The sequence below is a fragment of the Xenopus tropicalis genome, chromosome 8, assembly GCF_000004195.4.
Source record: "Xenopus tropicalis strain Nigerian chromosome 8, UCB_Xtro_10.0, whole genome shotgun sequence".
Lineage (NCBI taxonomy): Eukaryota > Metazoa > Chordata > Amphibia > Anura > Pipidae > Xenopus > Xenopus tropicalis.
The window spans coordinates 134,101,867-134,118,281 of record NC_030684.2 but is presented as its reverse complement, the minus strand read 5'-3'; the positions used below and the strand labels follow the sequence as shown (position 1 = coordinate 134,118,281).

The 16,415-nt window shown below is 42.3% G+C and overlaps 1 protein-coding gene across 2 annotated transcripts; it reads left to right on the top strand.

Moving 5' to 3' along the window:
• The first annotated feature begins 1,764 nt into the window (after positions 1-1,764).
• mhc1b2 (major histocompatibility complex nonclassical class Ib-2) lies at positions 1,765-16,415 on the top strand. Of its 2 annotated transcripts, NM_001247995.1 has the most exons (6): positions 1,765-1,835; positions 2,973-3,230; positions 12,532-12,810; positions 13,536-13,808; positions 15,503-15,607; positions 16,057-16,412. In NM_001247995.1, exons 1-6 carry the CDS (start codon positions 1,772-1,774, stop codon positions 16,107-16,109), a joined length of 1,032 nt encoding a protein of 343 aa, NP_001234924.1. In that variant the 5' UTR covers positions 1,765-1,771; the 3' UTR covers positions 16,110-16,412. The 2 variants fall into 2 exon arrangements, with proteins under 2 accessions (NP_001234924.1, NP_001032350.2); NM_001037273.1 differs by lacking the exon at positions 15,503-15,607 and having other exon boundaries at positions 1,766-1,835; positions 16,057-16,415.

Here is a 16,415-nt window from a genome sequence, read left to right as displayed (position 1 = left end):
TAGGAAAAAGAGGGCAAAATATGGGGTCTCAAATTGAGTGCAGGGATTTTGGAAGAACAATTAAAACAGAACCACATAGCAATATTTAGTAATTGTAGAGGGAGCTTCCATGGTGATTACTCTGTCAAGGTAAAGAACCCTTCAGATCTCAGTTCTGCATCTTTATTTTAAAAAATGAACCCAATAGGATTGTTTTGCCTCCCATAAGGATTCATTATATCTTAGTTGGGATCAAGTACAGGTACTGTTTTATTATTACAGAGAAAAGGGAATCATTTAACCATGAAATAAACCCAATAGGGCTGTTCTGCCCCCAATAAGGGGTAATTATATCTTAGTTGGGATCAAGTACAGGTACTGTTTTATTATTACAGAGAAAAGGGAATCATTTAACCATGAAATAAACCCAATAGGGCTGTTCTGCCCCCAATAAGGGGTAATTATATCTTAGTTGGGATCAAGTACAGGTACTGTTTTATTATTACAGAGAAAAGGGAATCATTTAACCATGAAATAAACCCAATAGGGCTGTTCTGCCCCCAATAAGGGGTAATTATATCTTAGTTGGGATCAAGTACAGGTACTGTTTTATTATTACAGAGAAAAGGGAATCATTTAACCATTAAATAAACCCAATAGGGCTGTTCTGCCCCCCAATAAGGGGTAATTATATCTTAGTTGGGATCAAGTACAGGTACTGTTTTATTATTACAGAGAAAAGGGAATCATTTAACCATTAAATAAACCCAATAGGGCTGTTCTGCCCCCAATAAGGGGTAATTATATCTTAGTTGGGATCAAGTACAGGTACTGTTTTATTATTACAGAGAAAAGGGAATCATTTAACCATTAAATAAACCCAATAGGGCTGTTCTGCCCCCAATAAGGGGTAATTATATCTTAGTTGGGATCAAGTACAGGTACTGTTTTATTATTACAGAGAAAAGGGAATCTTTAACCATGAAATAAACCCAATAGGGCTGTTCTGCCCCCAATAAGGGGTAATTATATCTTAGTTGGGATCAAGTACAGGTACTGTTTTATTATTACAGAGAAAAGGGAATCATTTAACCATTAAATAAACCCAATAGGGCTGTTCTGCCCCCAATAAGGGGTAATTATATCTTAGTTGGGATCAAGTACAGGTACTGTTTTATTATTACAGAGAAAAGGGAATCTTTAACCATTAAATAAACCCAATAGGGCTGTTCTGCCCCCAATAAGGGGTAATTATATCTTAGTTGGGAGAAATTATGCCAGTGTGAAACTACAAGTATTCTGCAATTTATCAAGTGACTTTATTTTTGCCAAGGGAAATGTTGCCAGGTTGAAGCCGGAGAACTAACAGTGTAAGTTGCAGGGACTGTAACTTACTGGTGTTTTTTTGCAGAGAATTTACAGTGGCTAAATGTCAGCACATTGAGCTTGCAACTGTGTAGTTACAATTTTAAGTAAATAAACCAGTAGAAAACTTGCACTTTAGTCAATATGACCCTTATTGCAAGACTGAGTACACAGTATGAAAATCTTGTAGTTTGCACAATTTTTTTTTTCACAATATTCATCCCTTCCTGAACAGGGGAAACAAGCCAAATATGTTTTGTCTTCTGTTATTTCATTAGGGTCCCTCTTTCTCTTTTCTGCCCAGCAACTATGCCTGAGAAGGCTCCTGCTTTCCCATTGGAGAGATCACGTAACCCTGCCCAATCAGTGGAAACGTTTGACTCATAAAAATGAAACTAACATTCCATTGTGTGAATATAACGGGAACATGGCTGGTATCCTCCCTTTGGTGTGTCTGATCTTTAGCCTGGGGACTTCTGTTGTGTATTCTGGTGAGTAATAATAATATTATCAAGGATAATAACTAAGAAGCTAATGATAATAACAAAGAAGCTAATTAATATCATGTTAGTACATTGTTATACCTACAAGTAGAAACAATAACAAAAGAATATCCATGACTTGCTTGCTAGTAGCTGGAATAATTATTTACTTTTATGCTTTTTTTACACAATCAGACACAAATATACACATAACTACATGCAAAAACAAACTAACTAATTATATAAAACTGTACTTAGTACAACAGGGTTCTAGCACTATACTGGTACTGTACCTACACCATGACAGGCACATCAGGCACAAACACAGCTACCATCATGCCTAAGGAGTTTAGGAACCTAGACTTTCTACACTTTATTTCAGAAATTAAACCTATACATATATATATATATATATATATATATATATATATATATATATTTCCTTAACCCATAGAAAGAGAAACCATACACCTCTCCTAAGGACTGCAAAAGTTTATCTTGATGTGGCGCAATGTGAAATTGCGTTATTTTTTTCAGTACCACCCCCTCCTGTTTATTAACGGCATTAATAAAGATGAAAAAAAAGGAGTTTAGGAGCCCAGACACGTACAAGGTTTTGCACTGGCTGCACAGGCCCAACCCCTGCCATAGACAATACTGAGAATTGCCTCTGCTAAACACACATGTAGAGAGAGTTATCAGTAAATGATCAGCATTGTCTGTTTTAGTAGCCACGACAAGTAGCTGCTACTAGTAGCTCCGTGTCTTTACCCTTAGGGCCAAGACACGCACAGCTACTAGTAGCAGCTACTTTTTCACAGCTACTAAACTCCAGAAAATCCCCTGCCATAGACAATACTGAGAATTGCCTCTGCTAAACACACGTAGAGACAATTATCAGTAAATGATCAGCATTGTCTGTTTTAGTAGCCATGACAAGTAGCTGCTACTACTAGTAGCTCTGTGTGTCTTCACCCTAAATCATTTCTCACTATTCATCCACAGTATTATAATTATATTGACTTTCTTATCTGTTTTTTTTTTTTTCTTTACCTTAATGTACATAAATTGGGGTTATTATAGGGTATACTTAAGTAATACTAAGAATTAACCTTTTTCTATTCTTTTTTACTGTTTTCCCTGCAGGGAGCCACACACTGAGGTTTCACGTAACTAAGCTCACAGCTCCGTACCCCGGGTTCCCAGACTACATGCTCTTGGCGTATGTGGACGATCTGCGTTTTGCCCGCTACAACAATGAGCTCAATCGCTGTGAGTTCTGGATCCCAGCGCTGGGTGCCCTGAATGAACGCATTACCAAGCAGAAGAATTACACTCACAATTTTAAGATTTCCCATCATCAGAAAACCAAATTATTAACTGATCTTTATAACAAGACATCTGGTGAGTGTGAGCTACAGTGTGTGCCAGCGACGTATCATCTTGTTCCCTTTTCATTATTTTCTTATCAATAATAATAGAAACAAAAGACACCAGACTGCATAAATATATTTTCAAGATAAGATATATGGGGGTATATTTATTACAGTGAGTAAGCCAACATCACCGGTGATGTTGCCCATAGCAACCAATCAGATGTTTAGTTTTGTTTTCTAACTAAAGATGGCCATACACAGTAAGATTTGCACGTTTGGCGAGGTTGAAAAAGGATCGCATTACAATGAAGGGGTAGGAATAAAGGTGGCCATACACCTTAAGATCCGCTCGCTTGGCGATATCCCCACCTACGGGGGGACAATATCGGGGGAATTTAGGCTAATTCGATCGTTTGGCCCTGGGGCCAAACGATCGAATTATAATGACGAGCATAGGCAAAGTCGGTCCGGGGACCGCATCAACAAGCCGATGCGGTCCCCAATCTGACTAGATTTTCTAACCTGCCAGATTGAGATTTGGGCCTGTCGGTAGTCAACATACATGGGCCGATTAGCTGCCGAATCTGTCTAAGGGACAGATATCGGCTGCTAGGATCGGCCCGTGTATGGGGACCTTAAGCCGGTGCCGTCCCCAGTCCGATGAAAAATCAAACCTGTCCAATCAACATCTGGACAATTTTAGTAATAAAAAGAGCAAAGTTTGCTACTGGTCTTTTATCTTATAACATACTGTATATTTTGCAAAAATAAGGGTTTGCACACAAAGAAAATTCACTAGCACAGTGGTAGTAAAAATATACTTGTCTTTTATATAAGTTTTGCAAAAAGAGATAACATCAATTCATTTTAGTACAATACCACCAATTTTACATAGTTAAGAAGGGCAAACAAGGTTTTGAGCTGTATTAAAAGGGGTATAGATTCATGGGAGGAGGGGGTTATTCTTCCCCTTTACAGAGCGCTGGTAAGGCCCCTGTTAGGCGCTCTGCCGGACCGGCGCGTTCCCCTACCTTAGGTCGCGCCGGCCGGCAGACGCGCTCTATTAAGGGCCCGCACTTCCCTGAAGCATTAGGCGCCATCTTTGTGTAGGTTTTTTAGGTTTCCGGTTCCTTTGATTTTTGGCGCCAAATTCGGCTATTTAAACCCCTGCCTTCATTGTTTTCATTGCCCAAGCTGGCTTCTGTTATCTACAGTACCTGCTCTTGCATTTTGTTTGCTGTTTCCGGATTTGACCTTTGCCTGACCCTGACCACGATACTTGCTACCTGCCTTGACCGTTTGCCTGTACCCCGACTACGAATATTGCTGCCAGCCCCGACTTGTGCCTGTACCCCGACTACGTTCTGCCTTTGCCTTGCCTGTACCTCGCATCTCGTCTGAACTCTGAAAGTTTGCAGGACCCCAGCTTGGACCGCAGCAGAAAGTCCGGGGCCCCAAAAGGGCGTCGGTGAACACCGGGAAGAGCTGGGAGTTCCTGTTATACTGTAGGAGTCAGATTTTGTATACAGCGGTCGCACACTGGTTCCATTCTAACTTGAACGTTACAGTTAGCTTGGGCCATACATGGAGTCATCTCAGGCCGCTGCGTCTGCTTCCTCTCTGGAATCCATTTTGGAAGCCTTTATGAAACGTCTGGAGCAGCAGGAGACTCAGCAGGTGCACCTCGCGCAGACTTTACAACACATCACCACCCGCCTAGATGCATTACAGGTACCACAACAACTGCCTCAAGTGTTTCCTGATTTGCCGCCCTCTCCACCTCCGGCCCCTTCGGCATCTGTTCTTCTCTCTGAACCCAAGATTCCTTCCCCCTTGCGCTATGGGGGTGATCCTGAGACCTGTCGGGGATTTCTGAACCAATGTAAGATTCATTTTGAACTGTTTCCTCATCGTTACCCAAATGAAAAATCCAAGGTTGCCTTTATTATTGCTCTACTTTTTGGTAAGGCCCTTGCTTGGGCTTCTCCTCTTTGGGAACGGGACGACCCTCTCGTCAACAATGCTGCTACTTTCCTTTCCACTTTTCAACAAATTTTTGATGCCCCTGGTCGAAAGGTAAATGCCTCAGCTCGCCTTTTGAGAATCACCCAAGGTTCTCGTGCTGCCTCTGACTATGCCATAGACTTCCGTACACTGGCCGCTGAGACTTCCTGGAATAATGAGGCTTTGATAGCAGCTTTTTGGCACGGGCTCAATGATTCTCTTAAAGACGAACTAGCCGCTCGTGACTTACCATCCCTCTTCGAAGACTTGGTGTCTCTCGTCATCAATATTGATACCCGCTTGAGGGAGAGACAGCTTCAAAGGAACCGCCCGCGGAGATTTACTCCAGAATTCTCCACTTTAGCGCCCGCTACAGCCTCCGTACCAGCTTCTGTACCAGCCTCCGTGGACGAACCAATGCAACTTGGAGCTACCAGGCTTTCCGTTGAGGAACGTAGTCGTAGAAGGTCTGCTGGTCTTTGTATGTATTGTGGGAGCACCGGTCATTTTGTCAAGATGTGTCCCAACAAGCCTAAGCAGTTTCTTCAACAGGGAAACTCCAGCGCCTAGGTCTGTTGGGGAAAACTTCCCTAGGCGAAGCTAATTTTTCCCCCCGTAATTTTCGCACCCGAGTGTTAGTACCTGCCTCCATTTCATCCAATTCCAAGTATTTTTCCTGCCAGGCCTTCCTCGACTCAGGAGCTGCCGGAAACTTTATTGACCTGTCTTTTGCCAAGTCTTTTCGAATTCCTTTGATGCCTCTCAAGGTTCCGCTCTCTGCTCAAGCTGTCGATGGTAGACCTATAACTCCTGGCCTCGTGACCTGTTCCACTCCTCCTCTCCGCTTAAGAGTGGGATCACTACACTCTGAGGTAATCACCTTTTGGCCATTCAGTGTCCTGCCACACCTATTATCCTGGGTCTCCCGTGGTTACAGAAACACAATCCCATCATTGACTGGTCTAGGGGAGATATCACGGTTTGGAGTTCATTTTGTCGTACAAATTGCCTCGATAACTTTGCTGTGTCCCTCTCTACTGTCTCGGTTTCTGTAAAACATCTACCTTCATGTTATTCAGACTTTGCCGATGTTTTTGAAAAGAAAAATGCAGAGAGCCTTCCCCCCCACCGTCCTTATGATTGCCCTGTGGACCTGATTCCTGGTTCCGTTCCCCCCAGAGGAAGGACCTACCCTCTCTCGATCCCTGAGACTCAAGCAATGAAAGACTATATTCAAGAGAATTTGTCTAAGGGGTTCATTAGAAAATCCAATTCACCCGCTGGGGCTGGATTTTTTTTTGTCCAGAAGAAGGATGGAGGGTTAAGACCATGCATTGATTACCGGGGTCTGAATAAGATTACCATTAAAAACAGATATCCCCTTCCTTTGATACCAGAGCTTTTTGATCGCCTCAACGGGGCTAAGGTTTTCACTAAATTAGACCTGCGGGGGGCCTACAACCTTATCCGTATTCGTCACTGAGACGAGTGGAAGACGGCTTTCAACACTCGTGACGGTCATTATGAATATCTAGTTATGCCTTTTGGCTTATGCAACGCACCTGCTGTCTTTCAAAACTTTATTAATGACATTTTTCGAGATATTCTTTTTTCCTATGTGGTGGTATATTTAGACGACATACTGGTTTTTTCGTCATCTTTACCTGAACACATTGATCATGTCAAACAAGTACTGCATCGCTTGAGAATAAACCACCTTTATGCTAAGATTGAAAAATGTGACTTTCACAAGTCTGAAGTTTCCTTCCTTGGTTATGTCATTTCCTCCTCAGGCTTTAGGATGGATCCTGTCAAACTTTCTGCTGTCCTTGAGTGGCCTCCTCCTGCTGGTTTAAAAGCCATCCAACGATTTTTGGGTTTTGCAAATTTTTATAGACGATTCATCAAAGGTTTTTCTCAAATTGTCGCATCCATTACTGCCCTCACCAAAAAGGGGGTCAAAGATGTCTGGTCTTCTGAAGCCCAAGCTGCCTTTGAAAAACTTAAAGCCGCGTTTTGTTCTGCTCCAGTCCTCATTCACCCGGTTCCTACTCGTCCTTTCATTCTAGAAGTAGATGCTTCTGATGTCGGTGTTGGAGCAATTTTATCCCAGCGGCCTTCTTTCCAAGATTCCTTGCATCCCTGTGCCTATTTCTCCCGTAAGTTCTCCGCTGCTGAAAGAAATTATGATGTTGGCAACCGAGAATTATTAGCGATCAAACTCGCTCTTCAGGAATGGAGACATCTTCTGGAGGGATCTTCCGAGCCCGTTACAATTTTGACTGATCACAAGAATCTTGAGTACATTTCTGATGCAAAGAGACTCAACCCTCGTCAGGCACGATGGGCTCTTTTTTTTTCAAGGTTTAATTTTTTAATTTCTTTTCGTCCAGGGTCTAAAAACATTAAGGCTGATGCATTGTCTCGGTCATTTCTAGCAACTGAAAGCCCTGATAATCCTCCTACCCCCATAATCGCTCCAGAACGTATTATTGCTCCTGTGATGCTTTCTGATGACTCTGCCTCTGCCTGCCCTTTGGATAAGAACTTTGTCTCTCCATCAATGGTTCCCCAAGTACTGCAGTGGGCCCATTCCTCATTGTTGGCTGGACACCCTGGTACTAAGAAGACTCTGGATCTTGTCCGTAGATATTTTTGGTGGCCTTCATTAGTGCATGATGTCTCGCAGTTTGTGTCTTCTTGTACAGTTTGCGCACAGCAGAAGACTCCTCGCTCATTACCTTGTGGCTTACTGACACCTTTACCTGTGCCTAATCAACCCTGGACTGATATTGCAATGGACTTTATTGTCGAGTTACCCAAGTCGTCCGAAATGTCTACTATTCTGGTGGTGGTAGACCGTTTTTCTAAAATGGCTCATTTCATCCCTTTAAAGAAGTTGCCATCTGCCTCTGCTCTAGCCAAGATTTATGTCAAAGAAGTTTTTCGTCTCCATGGTTTTCCATCCAGTATTGTCTCTGATCGTGGGGTACAATTTGTTTCCAGATTTTGGCGAGCCTTTTGTAAGTTGTTAAAGGTCAAATTAAATTTTTCCTCAGCTTACCATCCGCAAAGTAATGGACAGACTGAAAGGACTAATCAATCCCTTGAACAATTTCTTCGTTGTTTTATTTCATCTAACCAGGATGATTGGTCTGAATTACTCCCATGGGCTGAATTTGCTCACAATAACCTCAGACATGAGTCCTTAGGATTCTCTCCTTTTTTCTGTGTTTATGGTTTCCAACCAAGGGCCCTTCCATCTGAGCTAATTAAATCCGATGTTCCCGCTGCGGAGGTATTGGTCCGGGACTTTAACAATGTATGGCTACTTGCCCATCAAGCGCTGCAAAAGTCTTCCTCCCTTCAGAAGACCGCTGCTGATAAGCGACGCCGTCCTGGTCCCTCCTTCCATGTTGGGGATTCCGTCTGGCTTTCTACAAGGAATATCAAACTGCATCAACCTTCTCACAAGTTGGGTCCACGTTTTATTGGTCCTTTCACTATCAAGGACATTATCAATCCAGTTTCTGTCAGATTAGATCTTCCCCCCAGTATGACTATTTCGAATTCTTTCCATGTCTCCCTACTCAAGCCTGTGGTTTACAATGAATTTTTTGCTGCTCATTCTTCTCCTTCACCAGTGCTTCTAGATGATCAACAGGAATTTGAGGTACAAGAGATCATTGATTCACGAAAATCTAGAGGTAAGGTTCAATATCTTCTACATTGGAAGGGTTTTGGTCCCGAAGAAAGGTCTTGGGTCAATGCTAAGGATGTTCATGCTCCCCAATTGATTACATCTTTTCATAGAAAATTTCCTGAGAAATCTTGGGAGCCCCCGGTGGGTGCTCCTGAAAGGGGGGGTACTGTTAGGCGCTCTGCCGGACCGGCGCGTTCCCCTACCTTAGGTCGCGCCGGCCGGCAGACGCGCTCTATTAAGGGCCTGCACTTCCGGGTTCGGCAGGGACGGCGCGGCGTTACTGCGCATGCGCGATGACGCGCGGACATGCGCAGTCGCGCGCCCTGAAGCATTAGGCGCCATCTTTGTGTAGGTTTTTTAGGTTTCCGGTTCCTTTGATTTTTGGCGCCAAATTCGGCTATTTAAACCCCTTCCTTCATTGTTTTCATTGCCCAAGCTGGCTTCTGTTATCTACAGTACCTGCTCTTGCATTTTGTTTGCTGTTTCCGGATTTGACCTTTGCCTGACCCTGACCACGATACTTGCTACCTGCCTTGACCGTTTGCCTGTACCCCGACTACGAATATTGCTGCCAGCCCCGACTTGTGCCTGTACCCCGACTACGTTCTGCCTTTGCCTTGCCTGTACCTCGCATCTCGTCTGAACTCTGAAAGTTTGCAGGACCCCAGCTTGGACCGCAGCAGAAAGTCCGGGGCCCCAAAAGGGCGTCGGTGAACACCGGGAAGAGCTGGGAGTTCCTGTTATACTGTAGGAGTCAGATTTTGTATACAGCGGTCGCACACTGGTTCCATTCTAACTTGAACGTTACAGCCCCATCTAGAATATGCTGTTCAGTTTTGGTCTCCAGTTCTCAAACGGACATTATTGAGTTAGAGAGGGTCCAGAGAAGGGCAACTAAGCTGGTAAAGGGTATGGAAAGTCTCAGTTATGGGGAAAGACTGGCCAAGTTGGGTCTGTTTACACTGGAGAAGAGGCGCTTAAGAGGTGACATGATAACTATGTATAAATATATAAGAGGATCATATAATAACCTTTCTAATGTTTTATTTACCAGTAGGGCCTTCCAACGGGCACGAGGGCACCCACTCCGTTTAGAAGAAGGGAGGTTCAGTTTAAATATTGGGAAAGGATTTTTTACAGTGAGAGCTGTGAGGTTGTGGGATTCCCTCCCCGAATCAGTTGTGCTGGCTGATACATTATATAGCTTTAAGAAGGGGCTGGATGGCTTCTTAGCAAGTGAGGGAATACAGGGTTATGGGAGATAGCTCTCAGTACAAGTGAGGGAATACAGGGGTATGGGAGATAGCTCTCAGTACAAGTGAGGGAATACAGGGGTAGGGGGGATAGCTCTCAGTACAAGTGAGGGAATACAGGGTTATGGGAGATAGCTCTCAGTACAAGTGAGGGAATACAGGGGTAGGGGAGATAGCTCTCAGTACAAGTGAGGGAATACAGGGGTAGGGGGGATAGCTCTCAGTACAAGTGAGGGAATACAGGGGTAGGGGGGATAGCTCTCAGTACAAGTGAGGGAATACAGGGGTAGGGGGGATAGCTCTCAGTACAAGTGAGGGAATACAGGGGTAGGGGGGATAGCTCTCAGTACAAGTGAGGGAATACAGGGGTAGGGGGGATAGCTCTCAGTACAAGTGAGGGAATACAGGGGTATGGGAGATAGCTCTCAGTACAAGTGAGGGAATACAGGGGTAGGGGAGATAGCTCTCAGTACAAGTGAGGGAATACAGGGGTAGGGGGGATAGCTCTCAGTACAAGTGAGGGAATACAGGGGTAGGGGAGATAGCTCTCAGTACAAGTGAGGGAATACAGGGGTAGGGGAGATAGCTCTCAGTACAAGTGAGGGAATACAGGGGTAGGGGAGATAGCTCTCAGTACAAGTGAGGGAATACAGGGGTAGGGGGGATAGCTCTCAGTACAAGTGAGGGAATACAGGGGTATGGGAGATAGCTCTCAGTACAAGTGAGGGAATACAGGGGTAGGGGGGATAGCTCTCAGTACAAGTGAGGGAATACAGGGGTAGGGGGGATAGCTCTCAGTACAAGTGAGGGAATACAGGGGTATGGGAGATAGCTCTCAGTACAAGTGAGGGAATACAGGGGTAGGGGGGATAGCTCTCAGTACAAGTGAGGGAATACAGGGGTAGGGGGGATAGCTCTCAGTACAAGTGAGGGAATACAGGGGTAGGGGAGATAGCTCTCAGTACAAGTGAGGGAATACAGGGGTAGGGGGGATAGCTCTCAGTACAAGTGAGGGAATACAGGGTTATGGCAGATAGCTCTTAGTACTAGTTGATCCAGGGACTGGTCCGATTGCCATCTTGGAGTCAAGAAGGAATTTTTTCCCCTCTGCGGCAAATTAGAGAGGCTTCAGATGGGGTTTTTTTTGCCTTCCTCTGGATCAACTAGCAGTTAGGCAGGGTATATATAGGCATTATGGTTGAACTTGATGGACGTATGTCTTTTTTCAACCCAACTTACTATGTTACTATGTTACTAAGAAGCAAATACATACCACTTAAAAGTGCAAGCAGAAAAAAAAAGAACACACAAGTTTGCGGATTCACTTGCCAAAAGATGAGTTACCCCAATGTTTCGGCAATTAAAGCCTTTCTCGTGGGGAATCCTGATGACATAATGAAGGAAAACATAAATACCTTCATCAATCAGAACGCCAAACCTCCCCCATTGTGCGTGTCCGGCTCACTTCCTGGTACACGACGTCAAATATTTTACATAATCAATAAGACTCCATACAGCTTATCCATATTATGTACATTGATTATTTCATTTTAGGACAAAAATTTGTCATGTACGGAAATAATCAAAATATCCATCAAAGATACTTAAAGTTATGGTACACTGATTTTTACTGTCGGTGCACTGCATTTTAGTCCAAAAAAGGTAAAAACATAAATTAATAGTGCAACAAATTCATTCCAATGATATAGTATGCCATAATCCAACTTAAACAATCCCCAATTAAAGTGTGCCATCTGTAAAGGGTTAACTAAAAATATTAAAACATCAGAATTACATAAAATTCTCAGAAACACAAAGCTGAGGTAATGGAGATCATTAAAATAATTAGAAAAATAAAGATAGTTCCCTATCCTCATTCAAACCATTGGGTGAAAGGGCATGGATGTATGGATGGTGGAAAAGTGGAAAAATGACATTTAATGCCAACTGTCGCTTTTGTTTTTTTAGTTTTAAAGGGCTTGTGTAAAGCTAATTTTCTCTCAAACTTGGCCCCCTCAATAATGTCAACATCTTTATTAGGAACAAAGCCTAGTACCTTCGCAGCCCCCTCATATGCATAAGCGGGCTACGAACTCAAGGGACCAATTGGTCCGTGCTTTGAGCGAACCAGCGAAAAAGCAAGGAAGTGAGCCGGACACGCACAATGGGGGAGGTCTGGCATATGAGGGTATTTATGTCTTCTACATTATGTCACACATCAGGATTCCCCTTAAGAAATATCTGATTGGTGGCTATGATTTACTACAGTTGTACAAACCATCTGCCTTTTATTACATTATCTGTTTCTGGACCCCAATCTTACAATGGAATTATTACACTATTTATGAGTCAGTACATCTGTGTTGCAGGTAAGGATGCCATTCATGTTTACCAGACAAAATCTGCCTGTGTGATGCATGAAGATGGAACCATTAGTGCATATCAGGAGGTGGCATTTAATGGGAAGGAGCTGATAGCCTATGATTATCAGATGGGAACTTTTATCCCTACAACACCAGAGGCTCAAGTGGCTGCGCAGGTTTGGAATGAAGATTATGCCAAGATAGAAAAGGTTTTCCTGGAAAACTTCTGCACTCATCGTTTATCGTGGTATCTCCCTGCATTAGCAAGCCACCTGGAAAAATTAGGTGAGAGTACAGACTAATGTTCAGGGGAAATGGCATAAGGGTGTATTTGCCGGAGACATATTGGGGGTCCACGACCACAGCTGCTGTGGGCAAAGTGCAAATTTGGTTGGAAGTTGCCATGTTTCTATTACCCCCCCATCATTCCAGTGTTAGTGGACAATGTGGCTGACTCAATCTCTTTTCTGTACGGGAATATCAAACAGATCAAAATCACACTAAAAATCAGCTGAAAGAAAAGAAAAAATACAAAAAGAAAATCAGTTTTAAACAAGAAAGAAAGAAAAGTGGCTGGATAACTTATTATAACTTTGAATTTTCGGATGAAGAAGATAATCCTTAACTGGTACTAAAGCCACTCACATCTCTAGTCTCAAAAATAAAGCCTAGATGTAAGGAGGTCTCTTGTTTGGGGGAGACACAGGTCTGGGGGAACCCCAGGCACCCACAGAGAAACTTGGGGGGTACAATCACACCTATTATTAGAGGAAGAAATAATCTTGAATGATAAAAGAATAAAAATGAAGGCCCCTGGCATTGCTATTTGGGATGTTTTATTGTAATAGCTGAAGACATGTGAGATGTTATGAATTGTGAATGATAAGCAGAACATTTTTATATTTAGAATTTTAAATTGTGGCACCTATCTTCACTTTCATTGATGTTTTTAGTGACTTTTTTAAATTTATTTACATTTCACAACTTTTTTCTCTTGCTTTTTATCCCAGTTCCCCCCAAAGTGAAGGTTTCCATCTCAGAATCAGACAGCGGAGCTGAACTGCACTGCCGGGTGTATGGGTTCTACCCCCGAGATGTGGAAGTGAAGTGGATAAAGAATGGGAGAGATGAGATTCACTCAGAGGAGGCAGCACAGATCCTGCCAAACCCTGATGGCACCTATCAGATCAGAGTCAGTGTGGGGGTAACACCAGAGGGGGGCGCCACTTACTCCTGCCATGTGGAGCACAGCAGCTTGGAGAAGACACTGGTTGTTCCCTTTGGTGAGTAACTTTATGGCCTATTGACATAATAGGAATCTAGCAGAGTAAGTGTGCTTGTGCTTGATATAATATAGCTATGGTGGTGCCTAAAACTGGCTATTAGAGGGCTACATTACACTAAACTGTTAGTATATGGTGTGCCTAGTGGGCATGGTCCATAAATATAGGTTACAGATTGAGAATAAGCCTAGTTGCTATCCATGTTGCGGTCATGTTGCTCCTATTGAATATCCTTGTCACTGCCAAATACATCCATTCCATCTCTTTGGTATTGTGTAGGTTCCTAAAGGGCCATTGCCAACTAGGTATATAGATTTTTAATAAAGGGTAAATAAATACACACACACACCAATCATTTAATGGAGGTACCATGTGAGACCCTAGGTGAGCAAGGAGATCAGATGGGGCTTATCTGAACATTCATACACAACTAAGGGATTGATTGATTGGTTTTATTCAATTTTTAAATGATTTTTTAGTAGCCTTAAGGTGTGGAGATCCAAATTACAGAAAGATCCCTTATCCAAAAAAACCCCAGGTCCCGAGAATTCTGTATAATATGTCCCATACCTGTACTGTTTTATTATTACAGAGAAAAGGGAATCATTTAACCATTAAATAAACCCAATAGGGCTGTTCTGCCCCCAATAAGGGGTAATTATATCTTAGTTGGGATCAAGTACAGGTACTGTTTTATTATTACAGAGAAAAGGGAATCGTTTAACCATGAAATAAACCCAATAGGGCTGTTCTGCCCCCAATAAGGGGTAATTATATCTTAGTTGGGATCAAGTACAGGTACTGTTTTATTATTACAGAGAAAAGGGAATCATTTAACCATGAAATAAACCCAATATGGCTGTTCTGCCCCCAATAAGGGGTAATTATATCTTAGTTGGGATCAAGTACAGGTACTGTTTTATTATTACAGAGAAAAAGGAATCATTTAACCATTAATTAAACCCAATAGGGCTGTTCTGCCCCCAATAAGGGGTAATTATATCTTAGTTGGGATCAAGTACAGGTACTGTTTTATTATTACAGAGAAAAGGGAATCATTTAACCATGAAATAAACCCAATAGGGCTGTTCTGCCCCAATAAGGGGTAATTATATCTTAGTTGGGATCAAGTACAGGTACTGTTTTATTATTACAGAGAAAAAGGAATCATTTAACCATTAATTAAACCCAATACGGCTGTTCTGCCCCCAATAAGGGGTAATTATATCTTAGTTGGGATCAAGTACAGGTACTGTTTTATTATTACAGAGAAAAAGGAATCATTTAACCATTAATTAAACCCAATAGGGCTGTTCTGCCCCCAATAAGGGGTAATTATATCTTAGTTGGGATCAAGTACAGGTACTGTTTTATTATTACAGAGAAAAAGGAATCATTTAACCATTAATTAAACCCAATAGGGCTGTTCTGCCCCCAATAAGGGGTAATTATATATATATATATCTAATGGGATTTTTAAAACTAATTTATCAAATGGTGAAGTCTAACTTTCACCCACTGATAAATACACTTGTAAAAATCCCATAGGAATGAATAGAAAGTGGGAGAGTTTTCCTGTGGGAGCTCTAATCTCACATTTTGATAAATCTGCCCTTAAGTACAGGATAAAGAGATTATCTTTGTATAAAACTTTTTTTTACACCATTCCCTTTTTTTTCATTCCCAATACACAGAATACAACAATAGGAGCATTTTGTACATCATCATCCCCATCTGTGGGGCACTGCTCCTCCTTATGATTGGCCTGGGGCTATTTCTATTCAAAAAGGGAAAGAAAGGTATGTTTTTTATCTTAAAATATTTATATGTTGAATATAAAACTCACTAGTTAGACTTGGCTTGGTCAGAGACATAGGCAGGTCAGTGACAGGTTAGAGACATAGGCAGGTCACACAAGCAACTTGGGCACGAGGGGAACTTCCCTTAAATAACACAGCCGTAAAATCCATCCTCACCTTTTCGAACTAAGGCTAAGGCTAATACATGATAATGGAGTTGCCAGTTGAAAGGCCTGCTTTCCGCAGGTGACTAACTCGCTCCATGTAACATTAGCCTAACTATAATTAAATGGCTGCTGCTTTATGGGAAGCCATGATTATTAGAGATAGTGATGACACAATTATGGAACTGCTAAAACCTGCAAAGAGTAGTTTGCACTTACTGTTGGGTGTTTCTTGTTCCAATGATCATTGATCATGGGGAATAAATAACATTCTTTCTATTTCAGACCCCAATGGCAGCTATCAGAGTGGGAGCACGGAGACGGACATCGAAAACTGAACTATAAAGCGACAGTTTGTATTAACTGATGTCACTATGGGGTTGTTTGTAACCAATATCTGTGTGAGCTTTTCTTCTTAAATTATTACACACAGACAGCATTGGTTACACCAGAGTTGAGATTGTTTGACGTTGTTATCCCACATGGGCACATAATAATGGGCTGATTAACCAGTTCTTGACCAAACAAGCCAACGTCTTCCCACATGCAGATGGTCTGTATTTTTATTGTACAACGCTGTGGAATATGTTGGGGCTATATAAATACATGTTATTAATAATAATAAAGTGTATATTTTTCAAGGA